The 19655-nt window shown below is 43.8% G+C and overlaps 1 protein-coding gene across 6 annotated transcripts in view; it reads right to left on the bottom strand.

The window, feature by feature from the left end:
• USP32 (ubiquitin specific peptidase 32) overlaps positions 1 to 19655 on the bottom strand; it is a 206466-nt gene that overhangs the window by 18122 nt on the left and 168689 nt on the right. For 3 of the 6 annotated variants that reach the window (XM_087925228.1, XM_087925236.1, XM_087925250.1), the window contains exons 19-27: positions 18835 to 18909; positions 15925 to 16063; positions 12656 to 12761; positions 11410 to 11583; positions 8916 to 9090; positions 6974 to 7125; positions 5889 to 6003; positions 4303 to 4505; positions 2016 to 2200 (exon numbers count right to left, since the gene is read on the bottom strand). In XM_087925228.1, the coding sequence (XP_087781354.1) occupies positions 2016 to 2200; positions 4303 to 4505; positions 5889 to 6003; positions 6974 to 7125; positions 8916 to 9090; positions 11410 to 11583; positions 12656 to 12761; positions 15925 to 16063; positions 18835 to 18909 (1324 nt within the window). Of the gene's footprint in view, positions 1 to 2015; positions 2201 to 4302; positions 4512 to 5888; positions 6004 to 6973; positions 7126 to 8915; positions 9091 to 11409; positions 11584 to 12655; positions 12762 to 15924; positions 16064 to 18834; positions 18910 to 19655 lie in introns of all 6 variants that reach the window. The other 3 variants (XM_087925232.1, XM_087925221.1, XM_087925242.1) reach the window with 1 other exon arrangement.

Below are 19655 nucleotides of genomic sequence, written 5' to 3'. Positions count from 1 at the left end.
TGGATGACAATTGAGGACTACTTGCAAACCACCAGTTAAATTTTATCCTGGACTAACTCGATACCCATAAAACTATGTGGTCGGGCTTAGTTTTTGGGGAGGAAAATAAGGGTGGGGAGGAATTCTGCCTCTGCCTACCAGCATCCATCGGTATTCACCTGGCTAGCATCCTGTCAGTGTGTGAGAGAGTTGAGGGCTGTTCGGAAAGTGAAACAGTATTTGCTGTGTGAGCAAGAATGAGACAGCAAGGAGCCTGGGCGTGGCTTAGCTCAACTGTTCTGTACTAAAGCTGCTTGGTGCTGTGAAACCGAAACCGAAACGCCTCTCCTCTGCTGGTGTTTTGCATTTGGAAGAGATTTCTTTTCAGGTGGGGAGGCGGAGTAGAACTCCATAGCATCAGAGCATGTTAATAATACTAATGTTCGAAATACTAATAGCTCTGATGGTCATTTCGAAAAATCCTTTCTGAGTGAGCACCTAGAAGCCAAGAGGAACATATGTGCCAAATTTCAAGTTTGTAGGCTTTACGGTTCTGGAGATTTTGTGATGATGTGTGAATGGTATTTCGCTTATATATATATAGATTATCTGATTTTCCCCTACATGCCTTTCTGAGTTAAAAGGCCTGATTGGAGAGACATTCCTCTGATTGTCCCAAGGTACTTTCTCTCTCACCCACTCCTACTTTAAATAAAGATTGAAAATGACTTAACCAGCCCAAAGCCATCTAGTGAGCTGAAAGACTGAGAATTTGGATTTGTCAGCTGAAGGCCAATATAGTGGCACCTTGGTAATCATCTTAACTGGTTCTGGAAGGTACGATGAGTATCAAAAATGATAAGTATCAAACACATTTTTCCCATAAAGAATAATGCAGTGAATCATAAGATAGCCGATACTGACATGTGCTAGCTTGTCCATCAAGTATCAAACAAACAATGAGGACCGGGACAAAACTTTCAAGGGAAAATATGCTGAGTATCAAAGCCGACAATAACAGATAACAGATAATCAGAGTTGGACGGGGCCTGATAGGTCATCTAGTCCAACCTCCCCGCATAAGTTGGAGACCCTACACCATTTCTGACAAATGGCAGTCCAATCTCTTGGATGAGTGTCAAAGCAGTTGAGTACCAAGGCACCACTGCACTCCAATAAGCCAAATGGGCTCTTCTTGCCATTTGTGCAGCTTGGCTCGCTTCTTGAGATGTTCAAAATTACCACACTGCAGCCATATTAGTGCAGTGAGCCCTTGGTGCTCTATAAACTCAGTTGTCTTGCAGACATTTCATTACCCAACTAGGTAACATTATCCATGCTAAAAGGCAAAATACCACTCTCTTGTTATCAGGGTTCTGGCAGTCACCCTAATAAAATCATGAGCCTCGAGCCAAACTTCAAAAACTATAAAGACTTTATTAGGAGCGAACATGTTGGCCGATTCTGAGACACATAACTCAATGTCACCCTTGACCCTGGTTTCCCCACACCTCTTTGGGTGCAATCATAATTCATGTTCTCCAACGAAACATGTTCATAGCCAAGAGTCATCAATCATGTTCTCCAATTAGAGATTTGCGTGCAGAAACTCCAGCCGCTTAGTTACAATCTTTGCAAGATATGAATGGAATGCATTTTTGGTTCCAAACTGCTACTGAGTATCAAAGTCGACAATAACAGATAACAGATAACCAGAGTTGGACGGGGCCTTATAGGTCATCTAGTCCAACCCCCCTGCATAAGTTGGAGACCCTAAATTTTTGGAGAACCAAAAATCTTTCAAATTTCCTCCCCACCCCCGCTTCTGTTCGTGGCAACCCTAGAACAGGCATAGAAATGTTTTATGAGTTGACATTCTAGCACTGATGATGTTACCTAGTTGGGTAATGAAACGTTTGCGAGAAATCAAACCAACCTCAAGAGAGCGCCAAGGACTCCAACCCTGAGCTACAAATATTCCCTTCTATCATCTCTATTAGGAGCTCAGCAGTTCCTCATTCCAGCACTGGACTCACCAATCCTGAGCATGGTTACTTGCTTCCTGGGGAGGGAGGGGGCTTGCAAGCCGAGACACCTGAATCCAGACAGCATCATACAGGTCTTTCTTCCTTGTGTGAACTGTGCAGGGAACAATCAGAGGCATTCCAAACAGGCTTGGCCGGTTCTTTTGAGACGAGAGGAAGTACATTTCGGCCCGCATCTGCATTCAAGGGGAGAGGGAACAAAACCCACATGTATTTTGAAAGTTAGGAACAATTCGTAGACTTTCCTTTTGTAACAATCATGGATGGACTCTCTCTCTCAAGCAGTGTCTAAAAGCGTAACAACAAAATAGTAAAATGGCCCCAGCGTAATTAACAGCTACTCTTTGCCTGACGTTTTTATACTTTTTATAATTTCGAAGCTTTTAATAATAATAATAATAATAATAATAAAAAAAAAAAAATCACAAAACACAAAACCTGCCAATAGACATAGAGTGACTGTGGCAATGATAACAAAGATGAGAACCAATAGCGATAAGCAGCTTGGGTGTAATCCAAAACATCTGGAGCGTTATTTGAACACCGTCGGCATTGACAAAAATCTCCATCCGTCAACTGCAAAGGGCAGCTTTATTGCAACGGCTTGCATCCCGCAAGATTCTTTTAACACCATATAGCCATAACACTTTTCACAGCAGAAAAAGGGTGCAATGCAGTGGAGATTTCCAAAACCTCTTACATGAAGGTTTGGGTAAAACATCTGGCTTCAGTCAGGCCTGCTGTGCTTCTCCTGTGCACCCCCCATCCTTTCAAGGATAAGCCCTATCCTCAACCTTATGGCTGCCCATTTAGCACTCTGGAGATGCAGGTTAGATTGAAGAAACAGTTTCTTGCTACAAAAGATCCTTTCTTGGAATACAAGAATACCCTTGACTCAAACAATTCTTGTGGTAAGATGGGCAGCTAATAAATTTAATAAATAAATAAAAACAAATAATCAATCAATCAATCACAAGGCAACTGGATCCATGGGTCAGTATTTTGGCTAAGAGGTCTGGAAATAAGTATCTCAACAGCTTTGGACAAAGTCACTCAGCCAAACTGTGATCGCAACCAAGGGTCGTTGACTATTCCTGCCTTTAATGCAGTGGTCCCCAACTTTTATGGCCTGGTAGCCCAGTGGGAAGGGTGCCAACCCACTGCTTGTGCGCACGCCTACACACCAGCCCACTGCAAATGCAAATTGAGCTGTGTGTGTGTGTGTGCCGGCCTCCTGCTTGTGTGATCTGGTTCCGAACAAGCAGCCCGGGAGTTGGGGATCCCTGCTTTAGTGACAAAGGTTCTAGATAGGAATTATTGAGTCTGTCATCTGCACCTCTCTAACTGTCTGCTTTGGTTCTCCAACAGGACAGATACAGACGATAATTAGGACTGCAGAAAAAACGATTATTACCAACCTGACTTCCATTGAGGACCTGTATATTGCACGAGTCAAAAAGAGGGCTGTGAAAATATTTACAGACCCCTCACATCCCGGACATAAACTGTTTCAACTCATTCCCTCAAAACGACTCTATAGAGCACTGCACACCAGAACAACTAGACACAAGGACAGTTTTTTCCCGAATGCCATCACTCTGCTAAATAAATAATTCCCTCAACACTGTCCAATTATTTACAAAGTCTGCATTATTATTACTATTAAACTTCTCATTACTCCTTATCACCCATCCCCTCCCACTTGTGACTGTATGACTGTAACTTTGTCACTTGTATCCTTACAATTTATATTCCTAGTATGATTTGATTGCTTATTTGTACCCTATGAATATCATTAAGTGCTGTACCTTATGATTCTTGATGAATGTATCTTTTCTTTTTATGTACACTGAGAGCATTTGCACCAAGACAAAGTCCTCGTGTGTCCATCATACTTGGTCAATAAAGAATTCTATTTTATTCTGTTCTATTCTATTCTGTTCCGTTCTGTTCCATTCCATTCCTATTCCCTTCTGTTCTATTTCATTCCATTCCATTTTTCTAATTGCTATTCTATTGTGTATTCCATTCCACTCCATATATTCTATTCTGTTCTGTTCTGTTCTATTCCTATTCCATTCTATCAAACAGAGGGATTTTTTTGAAGTCCACCCCATAGATGGGCGCAAATGGTCCCAGCATGGGTACAGTTCACGTCTGAACCCCAGATATATTTTCCAAATAGCTGGTGGCCCTTTGCAAAGTTTGACTGTAGCTGCTTCATGTTAAACAGACAAAAGCATCTTACTGGTTTGGGCAAGGCTTGTTCTCCACTCACCATTTTCCTGTGGACCGCAATGATGTAGCCTATGAAGGGGCTGTCGGAAGGTGAGGTCACATGACCATTCATCGTCACGCCATTCTCCACCCTGCAGGGCACCACTGTGTTTGGCATTCCATTTGGGATCAAGGTTGACCGTGGGAGGTCCCCGTTCATCAGGCAGCTGATCACCCCATTGGTTGACTGTCCACGGTAAAAATCTAAAACTCAAGCACAAAGAGGCTGTCGTCAAAATATGTCCTGGTATGAAGATCTTCACGTAAGGGTCGTTTTCGATCCTTAGCTGGGCAAAAAAATTTGCGCCTTCGTAAGGAGATCCATTTTCTTTAACTAGGCTGTAAAACGAGAACAAACTATTTCAATCTTCCTCACATATTGTTTTATCCTATGCTGGGCTTCTCCAGCATAGAATAAAACAGTATGTGAGGAAGACTGAGTTAGTTCTCCAGATTCTGCAGCAAGTATTTGTTGAACGTTTTAGAATTTGAATTTAGAATTTAGAATAACAGAGTTGGAAGGGACCTTGGAGGTCTTCTAGTCTAACCCTCTGCCTAGGCAGGAAACCCTACACCACTTCAGACAAATGGTTATCCAATCTCTTCTTTTAAAACCTCCAGTGTTGGAGCATTCACAAGGTCTGGAGGCAAGTTGTTCCACTGATTAATTGTTCTGTCTGTCAGGAAATTCCTCCTTAGTTCTAAGTTGCTTCTCTCCTTGATTAGTTTCTACCCATTGCTTCTTGTCCTGCTTTGGAGAATAACTTGACTCCCTCTACTTTGGGGCAGCCCCTCAGATATTGGAACATTGCTATCATGTCACCCCTTCTTTTCATAAGACTAGACGCATCCAGTTCCAGCAACCGTTCTTCGTATGTTTCAACCTCCAGTCCTCTAATCATCTTTGTTGCTCTTGTCTGTACTCTTTCTAGAATCTCAACATCTTTTTTTACATGTTCCTCCTTCGCAAACTGTATACTGGTTGTGCCAATTCCAAGGGGGGTTAAAATGGAGGAGGAAGGAGAGAAGGAGGAAGAGGAGGGTAAGAAGGGATAGGAGGAGGAGAGGAAGAGGAGGAGGACGTGGAGGAGGAGGAAGAGGAGGGTAAGAAGGGATAGGAGGAGGAGAGGAAGAGGAAGAGGAAGTGGAGGAGGAGAGGAGAAGGAAGAGGAGAAAGAGCTTGAGAGAAAGATGGAGAAAAAGGAGGAGGAAGGGGGGAAAGGGAGAAGAAGGAAGGGGAGGAGGAGGAGATGGGAGAGAAAAAGATGGAGTAAAAGGAGGAGCAGATGGGAAAGGAGAAGGGGAAGGGAAAGGGAAAAGTTGGCTTTCGACGGCAGGGCCATCGGTTGAGAGAAACATGAAGAGGATATCAGGAACTTTTATGCCAATCAGTTCACATCCTTCCTGCGTTTTACTCAGCATTAAGCAATTCAGTAGGGAGTGAAAGTTAAGAGCGCTCACTTTCACTCCCAGGGCCAAGCAACAGTAAAAGCAACGTTGCCAATTTGTCAGACAAAACTCCCAGCTTTTGAGAGACCGGGGGGAGGAGGGGGCGGGGGGAGAGGAATCAGGGCCTTTCCTCCTTACCTGTTTGCAAGGGGCTTGAAGAAGCCGAAGTGGGAGAGCCGGGAATCGGTACTTCGAAGGCGCACAAAGAAGCTGTCGTTGAATGCCGGACTTTTTGGCTGTCTTGTGGGAAGTTCTTTGGAAAACAGGGAGGAGGCGGAGGGAGAAAGAACAGCAGCAGCAACAAACAAAAAAAAAACAAAGATTAAAGCCGGGAGCGATTAATAATTAAGGTGACACTTCAGAGAGCCGTAGAGGAAGCTGAGGGATTCGGCGCTCCGACCGACAGCAAAAGAGAACATTTTTCCGTCGGCATCTGAAACCCAGGGGAGAAAGGAAAGCTGTTTTCAAAACAGCAGAAGCAGCTGACGGGAGAATTGCAAACTTGAATTTAAAGAGAGACGTCTGCCTCGATGTGCCCAGCCTGTCTTTAGATCTGACGGGTTGTATCAAGGAGTGTTATCCTGGGAGCTCATTACACACTCGCCTGTCGAGACAACAGATGTGGCTGTGCCAGATGGGCTCCCCTGTCCTTCTGCAATTCTCCCGTCCGCTGGATCTTCCTGTAAACTGCAGGATAGTGAAATCCTGTGGTTAGAATCCCTATGTTAAGGCACCAAGCTGGAAAGCAGGAGATGGTGAGTTCTAGTTCTGCCTTGGACATCAAAATCCAGCTTTAGGCCAATCCCCAGGAGTCTGTGAGTTCTAGTCCTGCCTTAGACATGAAAGCCAGCTGGGTGACTTGGAATCGATCACTGGGAGACAATGAGTTCTAATCTTGCCCTAGCCATGGACCCAGCTGAGTGACTCTGAGCCAATCACCAGGCAACTGGGAGTTCTAGCCCTGCCTTAGGCGTGAAAGCTGGATAGGTAACTTTGGGCCGGCCACTCTCTTTCTCAGACAACAACCCAGCTCACAGGGATGTTGTTGTGGAAAAAAATAGGAGGAGGAAGGCTTCAAGGTTTGTAGGAGACAAATATATTTTCAGTCCCCCCCTCCCTTCATACAGGAGCTGTGTCCCCTTCTGTCTCCTTAGGGTTTCATTGAAATATACATTTGATTGAGGAAGGTCAATTTTTACATTCAGCTGCAGATGCATGATCACCTTTATGTTCGAGCTGTGTACTTCCGCAAGCAGGATCTGGTCGGGCTTCAGGGCACAAAGGTCACTCAGGTGCTTCTTCAAGTCAGAGTATTTCTCGTCCATATTCAGCCTGAGTCCGTATCGGACGGGAGTTGTGCCGTCTAGCTTAGTTACTTGAAGAAGAAAAGGAAAAAAAAAAAAAGGAAAGGAAAGGAGGGGCAGAGACAAAGAGAGAAAAGGGCGTGTTTTTAGAAGCTTTTTCACTTTATTTATTTAGTTTTATTGATTGATCGCGTTTTGGAACCGCCCATCTTCTCTCGCAGACCCTGGGTAGCCTACGGTAAAAAATTAAAAGAGGGACAAAAAAAAACCAGTAAATAAAAATAAATAAATAAACAATAATAAATGACAGGATAGAAAAGTTAAATTTTAAAAAAGTGGCAAGATGGTTTAAAGGCAATGTTAAAAATCAATTGAGAGGCAAAAAGAGGCCTTTGGGGGTTCCAACCAGCCCATGGCTCTGTGTTTTTCGGCATTCCCCATACAAGGCCACAGAACCATGTTTTCACGCCTTTCTGGAAGGCCGGGGGGAATGGGGTCCTGCCTCCTCGGAGCACTGGGGGAAATATTCCACAGGGAAGAGACAACAGCAATGGAGGCTCTCTCCCTGGGCCCCTCCGTCCGAATTCCTAAACTGACAGGGTCTGCAACATACCTTCCCTGCCTGATCAGGTGAGATGGGCTGATATAAAGAAGTTTCCATAGGGACCTTTTCTATCAATGGTTGGATGATAAAATACAATAATAGAATATTTAGAATGTTAGATAATAAGGAATATTTTTGTTTTTTTCTTTCTTTTGTTATTTGACATCATATCTATAAAGTGTTTTTTAGGATGGATTTGGTATGATTATATGATTTGTTATAGAATAAATTACCTAAATTATAGTTATCTCATAAAGTATGAATGAATAAAATTATAGTCAAATGATTTTTTTAATAATGATATGAGGACATATAAGCTTGGATTGATAATAAGAGTTATTATGTAACATAACCGTAATTGAGACTACGAAATGAATGCACAAAACTGATGAACCTACCGACACACTGTTTGTATATATGTAAGGAAGAGAGCTGATGTTTTTATGTTTCGTTTGTTTTGTTTGTTTTTAAAAAAACCAATAAAATTGTTTTTTTTTTTTAAAAAGTTTCCATAAGTTTTCAGTGTTTAAGTACCTTTCAAAAATATGAGCCAATAGCGCGCGGCGGCAGCCAAAAAAAAGCCAATGCAATCCTAAATTGCATTAACAGAGATCAAGTGCGATGCTAAGACCACTCTACAAAAGCCTTAGTAAGACCACACCTGCATCCAGTTTTGATCACCACACTATAAAAAACATTGAAACTCTAGAAAGAGTGCAGAGAAGAGCAACCCAGGATGATGAGGGGACTGGAGGTGAAAACATACGATGAACAGTTGCAGGAACCGGGCCTGGCTAGTTTAGGGAAGAGAAGGACCAGGGGAGACAGGATAGCGGTCTTCCAATATTTGAGGGGCTGCCAAAGAGAGGAGGGAGGGGTCAGGCTATTTTCCAAAGCACCAGAAGGCTGGATAAGAAGCAACAAATGGAAACTAACCAAAGAGAGAAGCAACCTGGAATTAAGGAGAAACAGCCGAACAGTGAGGACAATTAACCAGTGTGGGTGCTCCATCACTGGAGGATCTTAAGAAGAGACTGGACAGAGACTTGTCTGAAATGGTATAGGTTTTCCTGCTTGAGCAGGGGGTTGGACTAGAAGACCTCCAAGGTCCCTTCCAGCTCTATTCTGGTTGAATTGAATTTGGAACATCCCAGCTGGAAAGAGCTGCTATTTTCCAACTTCCAAAATGGAGCCCATTTCCCTCCCCCCACACCAAACAACTACACCAAGGACAGCGACTCAGGATTCCTCACTCACCTATTATTTCTATGTGCATGTAACTGTCCATTGGAAGAGGCAGCGATAAGAAATTAAAAGGGTCGAAACGGACACTGATGTGTCCACAGGTCTTGCATTTCACCTGGGACCTCAGCTGCCCGTGGAAGAGGTCGACCACAATCGAGCGGTTCCTTCTCAAGTGGTTCTCCCAGGCCTGAAACAAAAGGAAAGGGAGATCAAATCAAATCAAACACAACCTTTGCAGAAAACTGAGCGGCCTGAACAAAAAGGTGCAGCTGAATACTTTAGAACAGGGGTGTCGAACTCAAGGCCTGCGGGCCGGATGCGGCCAGGGGTGGGATTCAAATTTTTAACAACCGGTTCTGTGAGTGGTGGGCGGTGGGCGTGGCTTGGTGGTCATGTGACTGGGTGGACGTGGCTTGGTGGTCATGTTATTGGCTGGGCGTGGCCAACTCAACATCACTCACATCGAGGCACCATCTCCTCGCCTGGCCTCTCATGAGTGTGGGGATGCTGCAACAGTCGTAAGTGTGAAAAACGGTCATAAGTCACTTTTTTCAGTGTTATTGTAACTTTAAATGATCACTCCACACAAGCAAAGTACTAGCAAAGGAGGGAAAAAAACTCCAGAGAAGTTCCTGAGACAGGAAGTCTAGTCCTGCCAAGAATCTAATAAGGGTTAATGGAAAGGCAGTTTCTGTAAGCAAGACCAGAATGTTTCCTTCCTGCCTTTCTTACAGGATTAGGCCAGTAATTTTTTCTAACAATCAGTTCTCCAAACTGCTTAGAATGTTAACAACCGGTTCTAGCGAATAGGTGCAAATCTGTAGAATCCCACCCCTGGATGCGGCCCACTCAGCTGGCCTGGAAATAGCAAAGGACTGGCCTGCGGTGCCTCTGGCAGCCAAAACAGGGCGGGGTGGGCTGCACATGTCCTCCTGCACCCCGTTTTGGCTGGCAAAGTGCTGCAGGAGGCCATCCAGGCTGAAAATGGGGCACACACACACCACCACCCGTTTTGGCAAGCAGAGTGCTGCAGGACGCATCCATCCCTTCCTCCTTCCCCAGTGGTGGTATTCAGCTGGTTCTGCCCAGTCCTGGCAGAGCGGTTGGGAAAATTTTGACTGGTTTGGAGAACTGGTAGGGAAAATTTTGACTGGCCCTGCCCACCTGCCCCTGCTCTTACCTCTCACCTCTCGTATATTCTGCTGTTTATTAGCTCAGCTGATTCGCCTGGCAGAAGGGATTGCCACGCCTCAGCTGAGCTAAAAAAATAGCACAGCTCACCAGGGAAGGGCAGTCTTTGAGTCCTGCACACATGCAGTTTGCACACCTGGCATGCGCGCAATAGGCGCGCCTGCACAGCTCACCAGCTTTGATTCAGAGGGTTTGAGCACTGCCCATGTGTGTGCAAAGTGAGCAATTGGCACATGCGCATGCAAAGCAAGCTCCAAACCGGTAGGAAAAACTTTTGAAACACACCACTGCCCCCCCACTCCCCCGGGGTCGATCTGCGGAAGAGAATTACAACGCTGATCCAGTCCTCGAAGAAATCCAATTTGACACCCCTGCTTTAGAACAGGGGTCTCCAACCTTGACAACTTTAAGACTTGTGGACTTCAACTCCCAGAATTCCCCAGCCAGAACAGCTTTAGAAGACAGCATGAGATTGGGTGCTATCAGATGTTCATCTGTTTGGAAAACCTCTCCTCAGTGAAGAGGGCCAATTGCTCAGGCTTAGGTTGCTTCGGATTGCAGAGGGGTGGCCGTTGTGATGGAAGACCATTTCGTAGAGTATGGAAAATAAAGAGGGATATTGCCACCAGCAGTAGCCTGTCCTTACTTGTAGGAAACCGGCATGTCAGTGACAAAGGGAACATTTCGTGACAGGCTTAATTTTTTTAGGTGCAAAATTTTGGTGTTTTTATTTTTAACTCGGCCACATGATGTTCATACTTGAAGAAGCTATCTTCCTCTGGGCTATCATTCTCTGTAGGGAATCCTGCTGTTTTTTGATGATTAGTGGACCTACTGGTTGACCATGTGAGCTTGAGGCTTTCATTCTTTGAGATAATGAAAGTTACTCTTCTCTTTCTTTTCTTTCTTTCTTTCTTTCTTTCTTTCTTTCTTTCTTTCTTTCTTTCTTTCTTTCTTTCTTTTTTTTCTTTCTTTCCTTTCTTTTTCTCTCTTTCCTTTGCTTTCCTCTCCTCTCCTTCTTTCCTTTCCTTTCCCTTCCTTTCCTTCCCATATTTGCCTTTTCTTTCCCTTCTGTTCCTTCCTATATTTTCCTTTCCTTCTTTCCTTTCCTTTCCTTTCCTTTCCTTTCCTTTCCTTTCCTTTCCTTTCCTTTCCATTCCATTCCATTCCATTCCATATACAAAACAACGTATAGAATAAGAATAAAGTCCTATAAAAATAGTATTTCAGAGAATCCTCAACAGGAAGAAGAACAAAATTTGCATTCAAAATCAGAGAGAGAGAGAGAGCCATGCATTGGCCCAAAGTCACTCACCTCTGCCGCTACCTCCCAATCCGGCCGGCCATCGCTGTCCTTCAGCTCAACGTACGGCTTATCATGGACTCGATTCAGGTCCTCGTGGAGCCCATCCAGGAGAAAAGCTAAGAGTTCCTGAGAATCTTGCTGCTGGAAGCCATTAAACCTCGGGGCATATTTAGCTATAGTCCACTGTAACAAAGCAAAGCGGGCCCAATGGGTGTTAAGAACAGTGAGGGAATTCTCACCTTGGCCGAGTTAATGGCACAACGCTGATGGTGCATGCAAACACAAGGCACTACCCTTGAGTAAATCACGGCTTAACATTATGGGTGAAATCAACCAGCTGTGCCTTATTCAAAGGTAAAGAGAAGGGTAAAGGTTTTCCCTTGTCCAGTCTAAGGGGCAGTCTTCATCTCTGATTCAGAGCCAAGGGAGCTACAGTTGTCCGAAGATGCTTCCATGGTTATGTGACTATGCGCCAAGGCACACGGAACGCTGTTACCTTCCCTACGGAAGTGGTGTTGCAGCAGATCTCGCATTCAAATCAGGACACAAGACCACGAAGGGTGAGAGAATACAGGTTTATTTGCGCAAAAGGTTCAGAGCATTAGCATGACAAATTCTGAACCCCCGGCTATTCCTGAGGGGTTGCTTTTATGAAGCTCACAATCTCAGCTTTTCCCAGGACGTTTTTTCTTCTCAGGCTATACCATAACATATGTACTACAAAAGGGGGAAGTAAATCTAATCAGTCATTTTGCACAATTCAGCCAAGAGCAAGCACGAGGCAGAAACCCATGCTGGAGATTTGGCTGACATCTAGCATCCTAACCGTTAGACCCCTCTTCTCCCTTAGACTTATTCAATGTCACATTTAAAAAAAAAAACATTTAATAGTGCCATATGTGATTGCTGTGACACAATCAATCGGTGGAATGACTTCAAGGAAGCCGTTACCACGTCTGTGTGCTCCCCCATCTACTAAGGTAAAATCATTTCAGGAAGGTAGACTTTGTAGCCCAGGTTTCACCTGGATGCTAATTACTCTTCCCTGCTGCTCAGATCCATGGGAAATGAATATCTAGCAAAGCTTGTCCCATACCGCCTCCCAGGAAATGGGGGACTTTTGAAATTGATTGGAAATTCCATTCTAAGGTGACTCACTTTCAGGCCTGTATATGTCAAGAAATACGCGGTTTTTCTAAAATTCCCCATTTCAGAATGAAGCTGCAATGGAATAAGAAACGTGGCAGGGGCTTACCCTCAACTTGAGAGGAGCAATGTTCTTTTGGGTTCCGCTCCACAGTTCTTGAATCAAATCCCCGTAGCATTTAGCCATATGTCCCTTCATTCCTATTGGATTTGTCCTGGAATTTAGAACATAATTCGTTCCATCGATTACCTGTTTGGCTACTGAGGAATGAGTTGATGGGATTTTGAAAAGAGGTAGACCTTGTCTTACAAACCCAATGGGAACTAGAACTTCCATCGTGAAATGATATGGCCGTTAAGTGAGTCACACCAGGGTTTAAGACCTTTTTCCCCCCATGTCATTAATCAAATCATTGTGACTGTTATGTAAATCCAGCTTCTCCATTGAGACTGGTCGTTAGAAGCCCTCTGAGAAGGTGGCAAAGGGTGATCCATTATGATGGGGCAAACTTGTCATAAATACATGTGGTTGCAAAAGGCACCCACATTAATGACCGTGTGTCCATGAGGATAGTGTGAGAGTCCTGAGTGCAAGAACTAGTCTTTTCAATGCTGCTGTAAGTTTGAACCATCATTATCCAACGGTCGTAAATCAAGGACTATCTGTATATAACCTCAGATGGCAGAGGGTGTTCTGACCTAGGCTTCCTTAGAAAACAATCAGTTCTGGCAAAATCTCTTTTATTTCCACGGCTGTGAATTACGTTCATTCACAGCCTGCAAGGCTTCACAAACAGTCTTTCAGGCAGGGGCGGGAGTCAAATTTGTTAACAACCGGTTCTGTGGGTGTGGCTTAGTTGGTGGGCATGGCTTGGTGGTCATGTGACCGGCTGGGCATGGCCAACTCAACATCACTCACATCAAGGTATGCATTTCCTCGCCTGGCCTCTTATGACTGTGGGGAATGCTGCAACAGTCGTAAGTGTGAAAAAGGGTCATAAGTCACTTTTTTCAGTGCCATTGTAACTTGGAATGGTCACTCCACACAAGCAAAGTACCAGCAAAGGAAGGGAAAAAAACTCCAGAGAAGTTCCAGAGACAGGAAGTCTAGTCCTGCCAAGAATGTAATAATGGTTAACCGAGAGGCAGTTTCTGTAAGCAACACCAGAATGTTTCCTTCCTGCCTTCCTTACAGGATTAGGCCAGTAATTTCTTCTAGCAACCGGTTCTCTGAACTGCTTAGAATGTTAACAACCGGTTCTAGCAAATGGGTGTGAACTGGTAGAATCCCACCCCTGCTTTCAGGGGAACGTTTATAAACACCCACCTTATCGCACTTGGAATGCTGCCAGAGAACTAATTGCCAAACGCAGAGCAAGGCCAAACTTGCCACAGAGTCAAACAGAACTTTTCAAAGCTTGAATTGACCAGAGAAACTAATTGCTTCCTGCAAAAGCTCACATTCCGTTTGCTCCTCTTTTATGTCCTATGGGAGGGGCTGATCATCTCCAAGGTGTGGCCCTACTCCGGAGTCGACCCTGCTTTCTCAACTGTTCTTGTCTTCTGATAGCCCTGCACATGCGCAGGATGGGAAACATTTCCAGAAACTCTTCCACCTCACCGCTGTCTGAGTCTGTCTGAGGCCGCTAATGGTTGCCAGCCTGCCCTGGCCCCATCCCTGCCTCCGATGCAGAGCCCTTGTCTGAGTCCTCCTCAGCCTCCAAGACTGGCCTAGGTTCCTCCCCAAACTCCTCGCTACTGTCCGACTTTGCTTCTGGCTCCGTCAGTTGCTGGCGGGCCACTAAATTGCTCCCTAAATGTAGGCAGGACAAAGGTTCCACCGAATCTCCTCCTATAAAGGCTAGATGTAATGAACTTATTAAAAAGTCCTTTCATCATTTCTATCTGAATTCGTATAAAAGACAGGAGATAGATGGGTTAAAATAGATGAATATCTTTTAAGGCAACACAGTGTAATAAGATTGGGACTGGGTTAGGGACTTTTGTCCTCACTGTGAGTCGTGTTGGGAGGGGTGCACAAAGAGAGACTCCAGCCAAGCTCACTGTACGCATGTTGTACTCTGACAATAAAGGTAATAATAAAAGTTGCCTAAACTATCACAAACCCAGATACAACTTATGAACGATCCGATAACTGCCTTTGAGATATCAGAAGCCATTAAAAAAATGAGGCCAGGCAAAGCCCCAGGCCCAGGTGGTCTCACAAGCCAATACTGTAAGTGCTTCAAGGAGGAACTTCTTCAACCACTAAAGGACACAATGAATGATATACTACAGCAGGGAAATGTACCCCAGACGTGGAAAAAGCCAACACTGTGTCACTCCCAAAGGAGGGTCAAGATGTTACAAAGAATTATAGGCCAATTTCATTATTAAACAAAGGTTAGAAACTCTTCACTGCCATTCTGACAAAAAGATTTTATACGCATGAAGTCCAAGCAGGCTTTCTGCCGAAAAGACAGCTAAGAGATAATGTGAGGGCTTGTCTTAAATATTATGGAATACTTACAATATCATAATGAGAAACAGGCTGCCTTAATATTTTTAGATGCAGAGAAGGCCTTCTCTTCCTCCCTATTTATTTTTGTATTTTGTATCTTATTTTATTTGATAATTCAATAAAAATATTAAATGAGATAAAGGCTAGACGTCTACCTGCAGGGATAATATTTTTAATTTGTTTGTTTAAGTGATTTGCCAGCCTCTCAGGCAGAGAACCTGCAATCCTTCCCAGTGTGCATAAAAACTAAGCAAGCAATAATGTTGTTATTAGAACCAGGGAATCAGTAGGAAACAGTGGCAGCCCTTTCTATTTCTAGTGTGTTTGTTCTCACTATTTGGATCGCTTTACAATACAGGTAGTCCTCGGCTTACGACCAGCCACTTAGCAAACGGTTTGAACTTATGACGGATCCCTGCAAAAGGTACCTATGACCGGTTTTGACAGCCCCTCCCCCCCATAATCATATGACCACATTTTGGGCACCCAACCCGCATTTATGGCCGATTGCAGGGTCCCACAGTGATGGGACTGTGATTTCTGCTGAAAATTGGCATTTATTTCCAGTTTCTGGCAAAAAAACCCCGGCCCATAATGAACAGTAGCTTTGCTTCACAACGTGGCTTTGCTTAATGACCATGGTGATTCATTTAATGACATCACAAAAGTAGGTCGTAAAATCAGTTCGGTCACGGGATGATCTGCTTGACAGCCATCCCAACTTACGACCGTAATGGGCAGTCTCCATTACAGTTGTAAGTCAAGGACTACCTGTAAGCACACACACACACACGCACACCATCACAACCACTTCTGTTCATATTTCAATTCCTCTTTGAGTCACGGGTGAGAACTACCTGTTCAGCTCGTACAGATGTCGGCCGGAGATGAAATACTGGGTAAGAGGTTGTGTGTTACTGACACACTGGATGCTTGAATTCATGAAGCACGTGTTCCCCAAGTTGCTTAAGCCCGTGGCCCCTTTTTCTGTCGGAACTGGAAGGAAAAAATTATGGAAATCAGCAAGACATTCATTATGAATAATGATAATAGCAATAGTGCTTAGATTTCTCTAAGAGGTTTGCAGAGTCCATCTATTGCCCCCAACAATCTGGGTCCTCATTTTATCGACCTTGGAAGGATGGAGTCAACCTTGGATTCGGTCAGGAATGAACTCCTGGCAGTGGGCAGAGTTTGCCTGCAATAGCAATAGCGCTTAGACTTATATACAGGGGTGGGATTCAACCTGGTCAGACCAGTTCTATAGAACCAGTTGTTACAATTCTGCACAGTTCGGAGAACCGGCAAATCGCACCACTGGCTGGCCCCGCCCCATCCACTTACTCCTTACCTGGTATGCATGCCATCAAACTTGCCTGCTAAGTTGCTATTTTTCCTTTTTTCCCCACTGACCATCAGCTGTTCTGCTGTGCAGGGAGATTTAGATTAGCTAGAAAGCAGGAAATCATTGGATTTCTTGCTTTCTAGCTAATCTAAAAACAGAGCTGAACCTTCCTTAGGACTGAAGCTTCTATTTTTTCAGTGCAGACTCAGGTAGAAGATTGCAGAAAGATAGACCTTTGAATGAATCTGTGATTCTGTGAGCAACTCAATCTGCCTGCCTGCTTTGCCTGCTTTTGGGTAAAAGTTGCTCTTTTTTAAATAAAAAAAATCAATATTTATATACATGGTGTGTTGTGAGTTAATTTTGTGAATTTGCTTGCAAGCAAATTCTATGGGACAGACTCAGCTAGCAGATTGCAGAAAGATAGATCTCTGAGTGAATCTGTGCTTCTGCAAGCAACTCAATCTGCCTGCCTGCTTTGTCTGATTTTGGGTAAAAGTTGCTCTTTCTTTAATAAAAAAATTCAATACTTACATAAATATTTATAATATTTATATACAAGCCATGCCCAGCCAGTCACATGACCACCGAGCCACACCCACAAATTAAGCCATGCCTACAGAACTGGTTGTTAAGAAATTTGAATCCCACCCCTGCTTATATACCACTTCAGAGTTCTTTCCAGCCCTCTCTAAGTGGTTTATGGAGTCAACACATTGCCCCCCCTAACAATCTGGGTCCTCATTTGACAGACCTTGGAAGGATGGAAGGCTGAGTCAAACCTTGAGCTAATAAGAATTGAATTGCTGAATTGCTGATAGCCTGCAGTCAGCAGAATTAGCTGCAGTACCGCATTCCAATCGCTGCACCACCACAGCTCTTTTATTACAAATTATAAACGTATAATTATAAATAATGATAATAAACAGTATATTATCTATTCTGGGGTAGGTTCCTGGATTGATGGCAGACTCCATCTCCCCACCTGTCCATCATTTTGGTTATCATATTGATAAATTCTCGTTGTGTTCTTTTTTTCATTGCTTATTTTATAATTCTATAATTTTACTTCTGTTTAAACACCTTTCATTTTCTTCCTTTTTATTATGGTAAGCTGCCTAGAGTAGATGGCATGGGGAGACAGATGGCAAAAAATTTTTAACTGACAAACAAACAATATTAAGCTATGCAACACGTGCATACAGGGAAAAAGGGAGAAGAAGGGGACAAATTTACCTCCAGTGTCCTGATCCCTTTTTGTGGGAAATTTAAAGTGGCAACCCCAAGAAGAATGGTAATATCCCACCATGTGTTAAGAACGATGGAGAATTGAAATGGTACCCAGTACTAAAAAAAATACTTTTCAGACAGGAGCAAGCTAGGAAGGTTTCAGTTATAAGCCCGGCTGGGCATTAGTATGTATCAATGGCTGCTACGCATCGCCTTCCCTGTGAGCCTGAAAAAAGATGCTACAACTTTAAGCATCTGCTCAGGACAACTTTCAAACCCCTGAAAAAAGGCTGGGCTGCTTTAAAGGCAAGATGCTGCACTTGACCATAATACCTTTCCCTGAATCATTTTCGAAACAGGTGACAGCTTGATAAGTTAAGCCCTCCCAAATCAGATAGAAAGAAATGAAAGCAAACTTTCAAAACAGTGTGCGGCATTACTTGCAGCCAGAGTTAATCCAGTTTGATCTTCAGAATAACCGAAGAGTTAGAAGGGATTTTTTGGGGGGTGGGGAGGTCTTCTAGTCTAACTGCTGTCCAATTTCTTTTTAAAAACCTCCAGTGATGGAGCATCCACAACTTCTGGAGGCAAAGTTGTTCCACTGGTTAATTGTTCTCACTGTCAGGAAATTTCTCCTTAATTCTAGGTTGCTTCTCTCCTGGATTAGTTTCCATCCGTTGCTTCTTGTTCTGCCTTCAGGGGCTTCGGAGAAGAAGCTGACCCCTCTTCTTTGGGGCAGCCCCTCAAATATTGGAAGGCTGCTATCTTGTCACCTCTAGTCCTTCTCTTTGTTAGCCTAGACATATCCAGTTTTTCAAGTGTTCATTTTTTCTTTTAACCTTCAGACCCTTAATCATTTTTGTTACTCTTCTCTGTCCTCTTTCTAGAGCAGGCGGTGTCAAACTCACATTGTCACGGTGGCGTCATGTGACGAAGTGCAACTTTCCCCCTAAACTGGGTGGCATGGCCAATACGTGATGCATCTGGCCTGTGGTCCATGAGTTTGACAGCCCTGTTCTAGAATCCCAACATCGCTTTTGTGTTGTGATGACCAAAACTGGATAGGAACTACTAGTTTGAATTTACCATCTTACTAGAATCATCCAGCAACCTACTAGCGGGATCTATCTGCTTGGAATTCCCAACAGCTCACTCTATTAATTTGTCAAGGGAATAAGAAAGCAACACTTACCTTTATGCCTGTCAATTTTACTGCTGTTTGCTATAAATGACATCTCTTCCGGCCAACTCATGTCTTTATTGCGAACTGCAACAAGAAGAGATCAAAGCTTAGCTGGCACCAACTCCATTGCATTTAGAATGCAACTGACTCCAATAACATGAGATTGAAAGGCCAGCCTCTTTACAAAGACAGAAGGATCCTTATATTTACAAAAACCACAATGTGGTTTGAAGCCAGAGAGCCGCCCATTGGGGCTGCTGCCATCAAGGATCCCAACAAAATGATTAAAAGTTCTCAGCCCGGAAAGAAATCCTCAGATGTTCGCAGGTGAGAAATTTCTGAACAGAAACACAGTTTCCATGTATTGTGCATCGGATTTGGCCTCCAGCTCTCCGGAAAGGTCATCGTATTAAAAAATACAATATGAACTTCCAATGATAAATGAATGGGAAAAAATAACAATAGAGGGGGAAAGAAGAATTCTTAAGTTAATTAACCAAGGCTCATATTAAACTTTTTAAGAATGAGTGTGTCAACTCTGAAGTGAACCCGGCTGAAGCCATCTTTTGCTGCCTCTTAGTTGCCACCAACTCTGAAGCGGGGAAGGGAGGGGAAAGTATATAGACTGGCTAGCAGTCAAAACAAACAGTTTTCTTGTGGGAACCAAGGTCATCCCAGCTGCCAGTTAAAAGAGAGGAAAGACCAAGCAGTCCACCAACTACTTTAATTGGACAATGTGACCTCTGACATTTGGGAGGGAAACAATTGCTCTTTTAGTTAGGCTGAAACTGAGGGAAACTTTAGAGTTGGTTTTCACTAGCTTGTGCCAA

Source organism: Pseudonaja textilis, chromosome 1 (genome assembly GCF_049901715.1).
Source record: "Pseudonaja textilis isolate UNSWEBS1 chromosome 1, rPseTex1.2, whole genome shotgun sequence".
NCBI lineage: Eukaryota > Metazoa > Chordata > Lepidosauria > Squamata > Elapidae > Pseudonaja > Pseudonaja textilis.
This window is presented reverse-complemented; position numbering and strand designations above follow the sequence as displayed.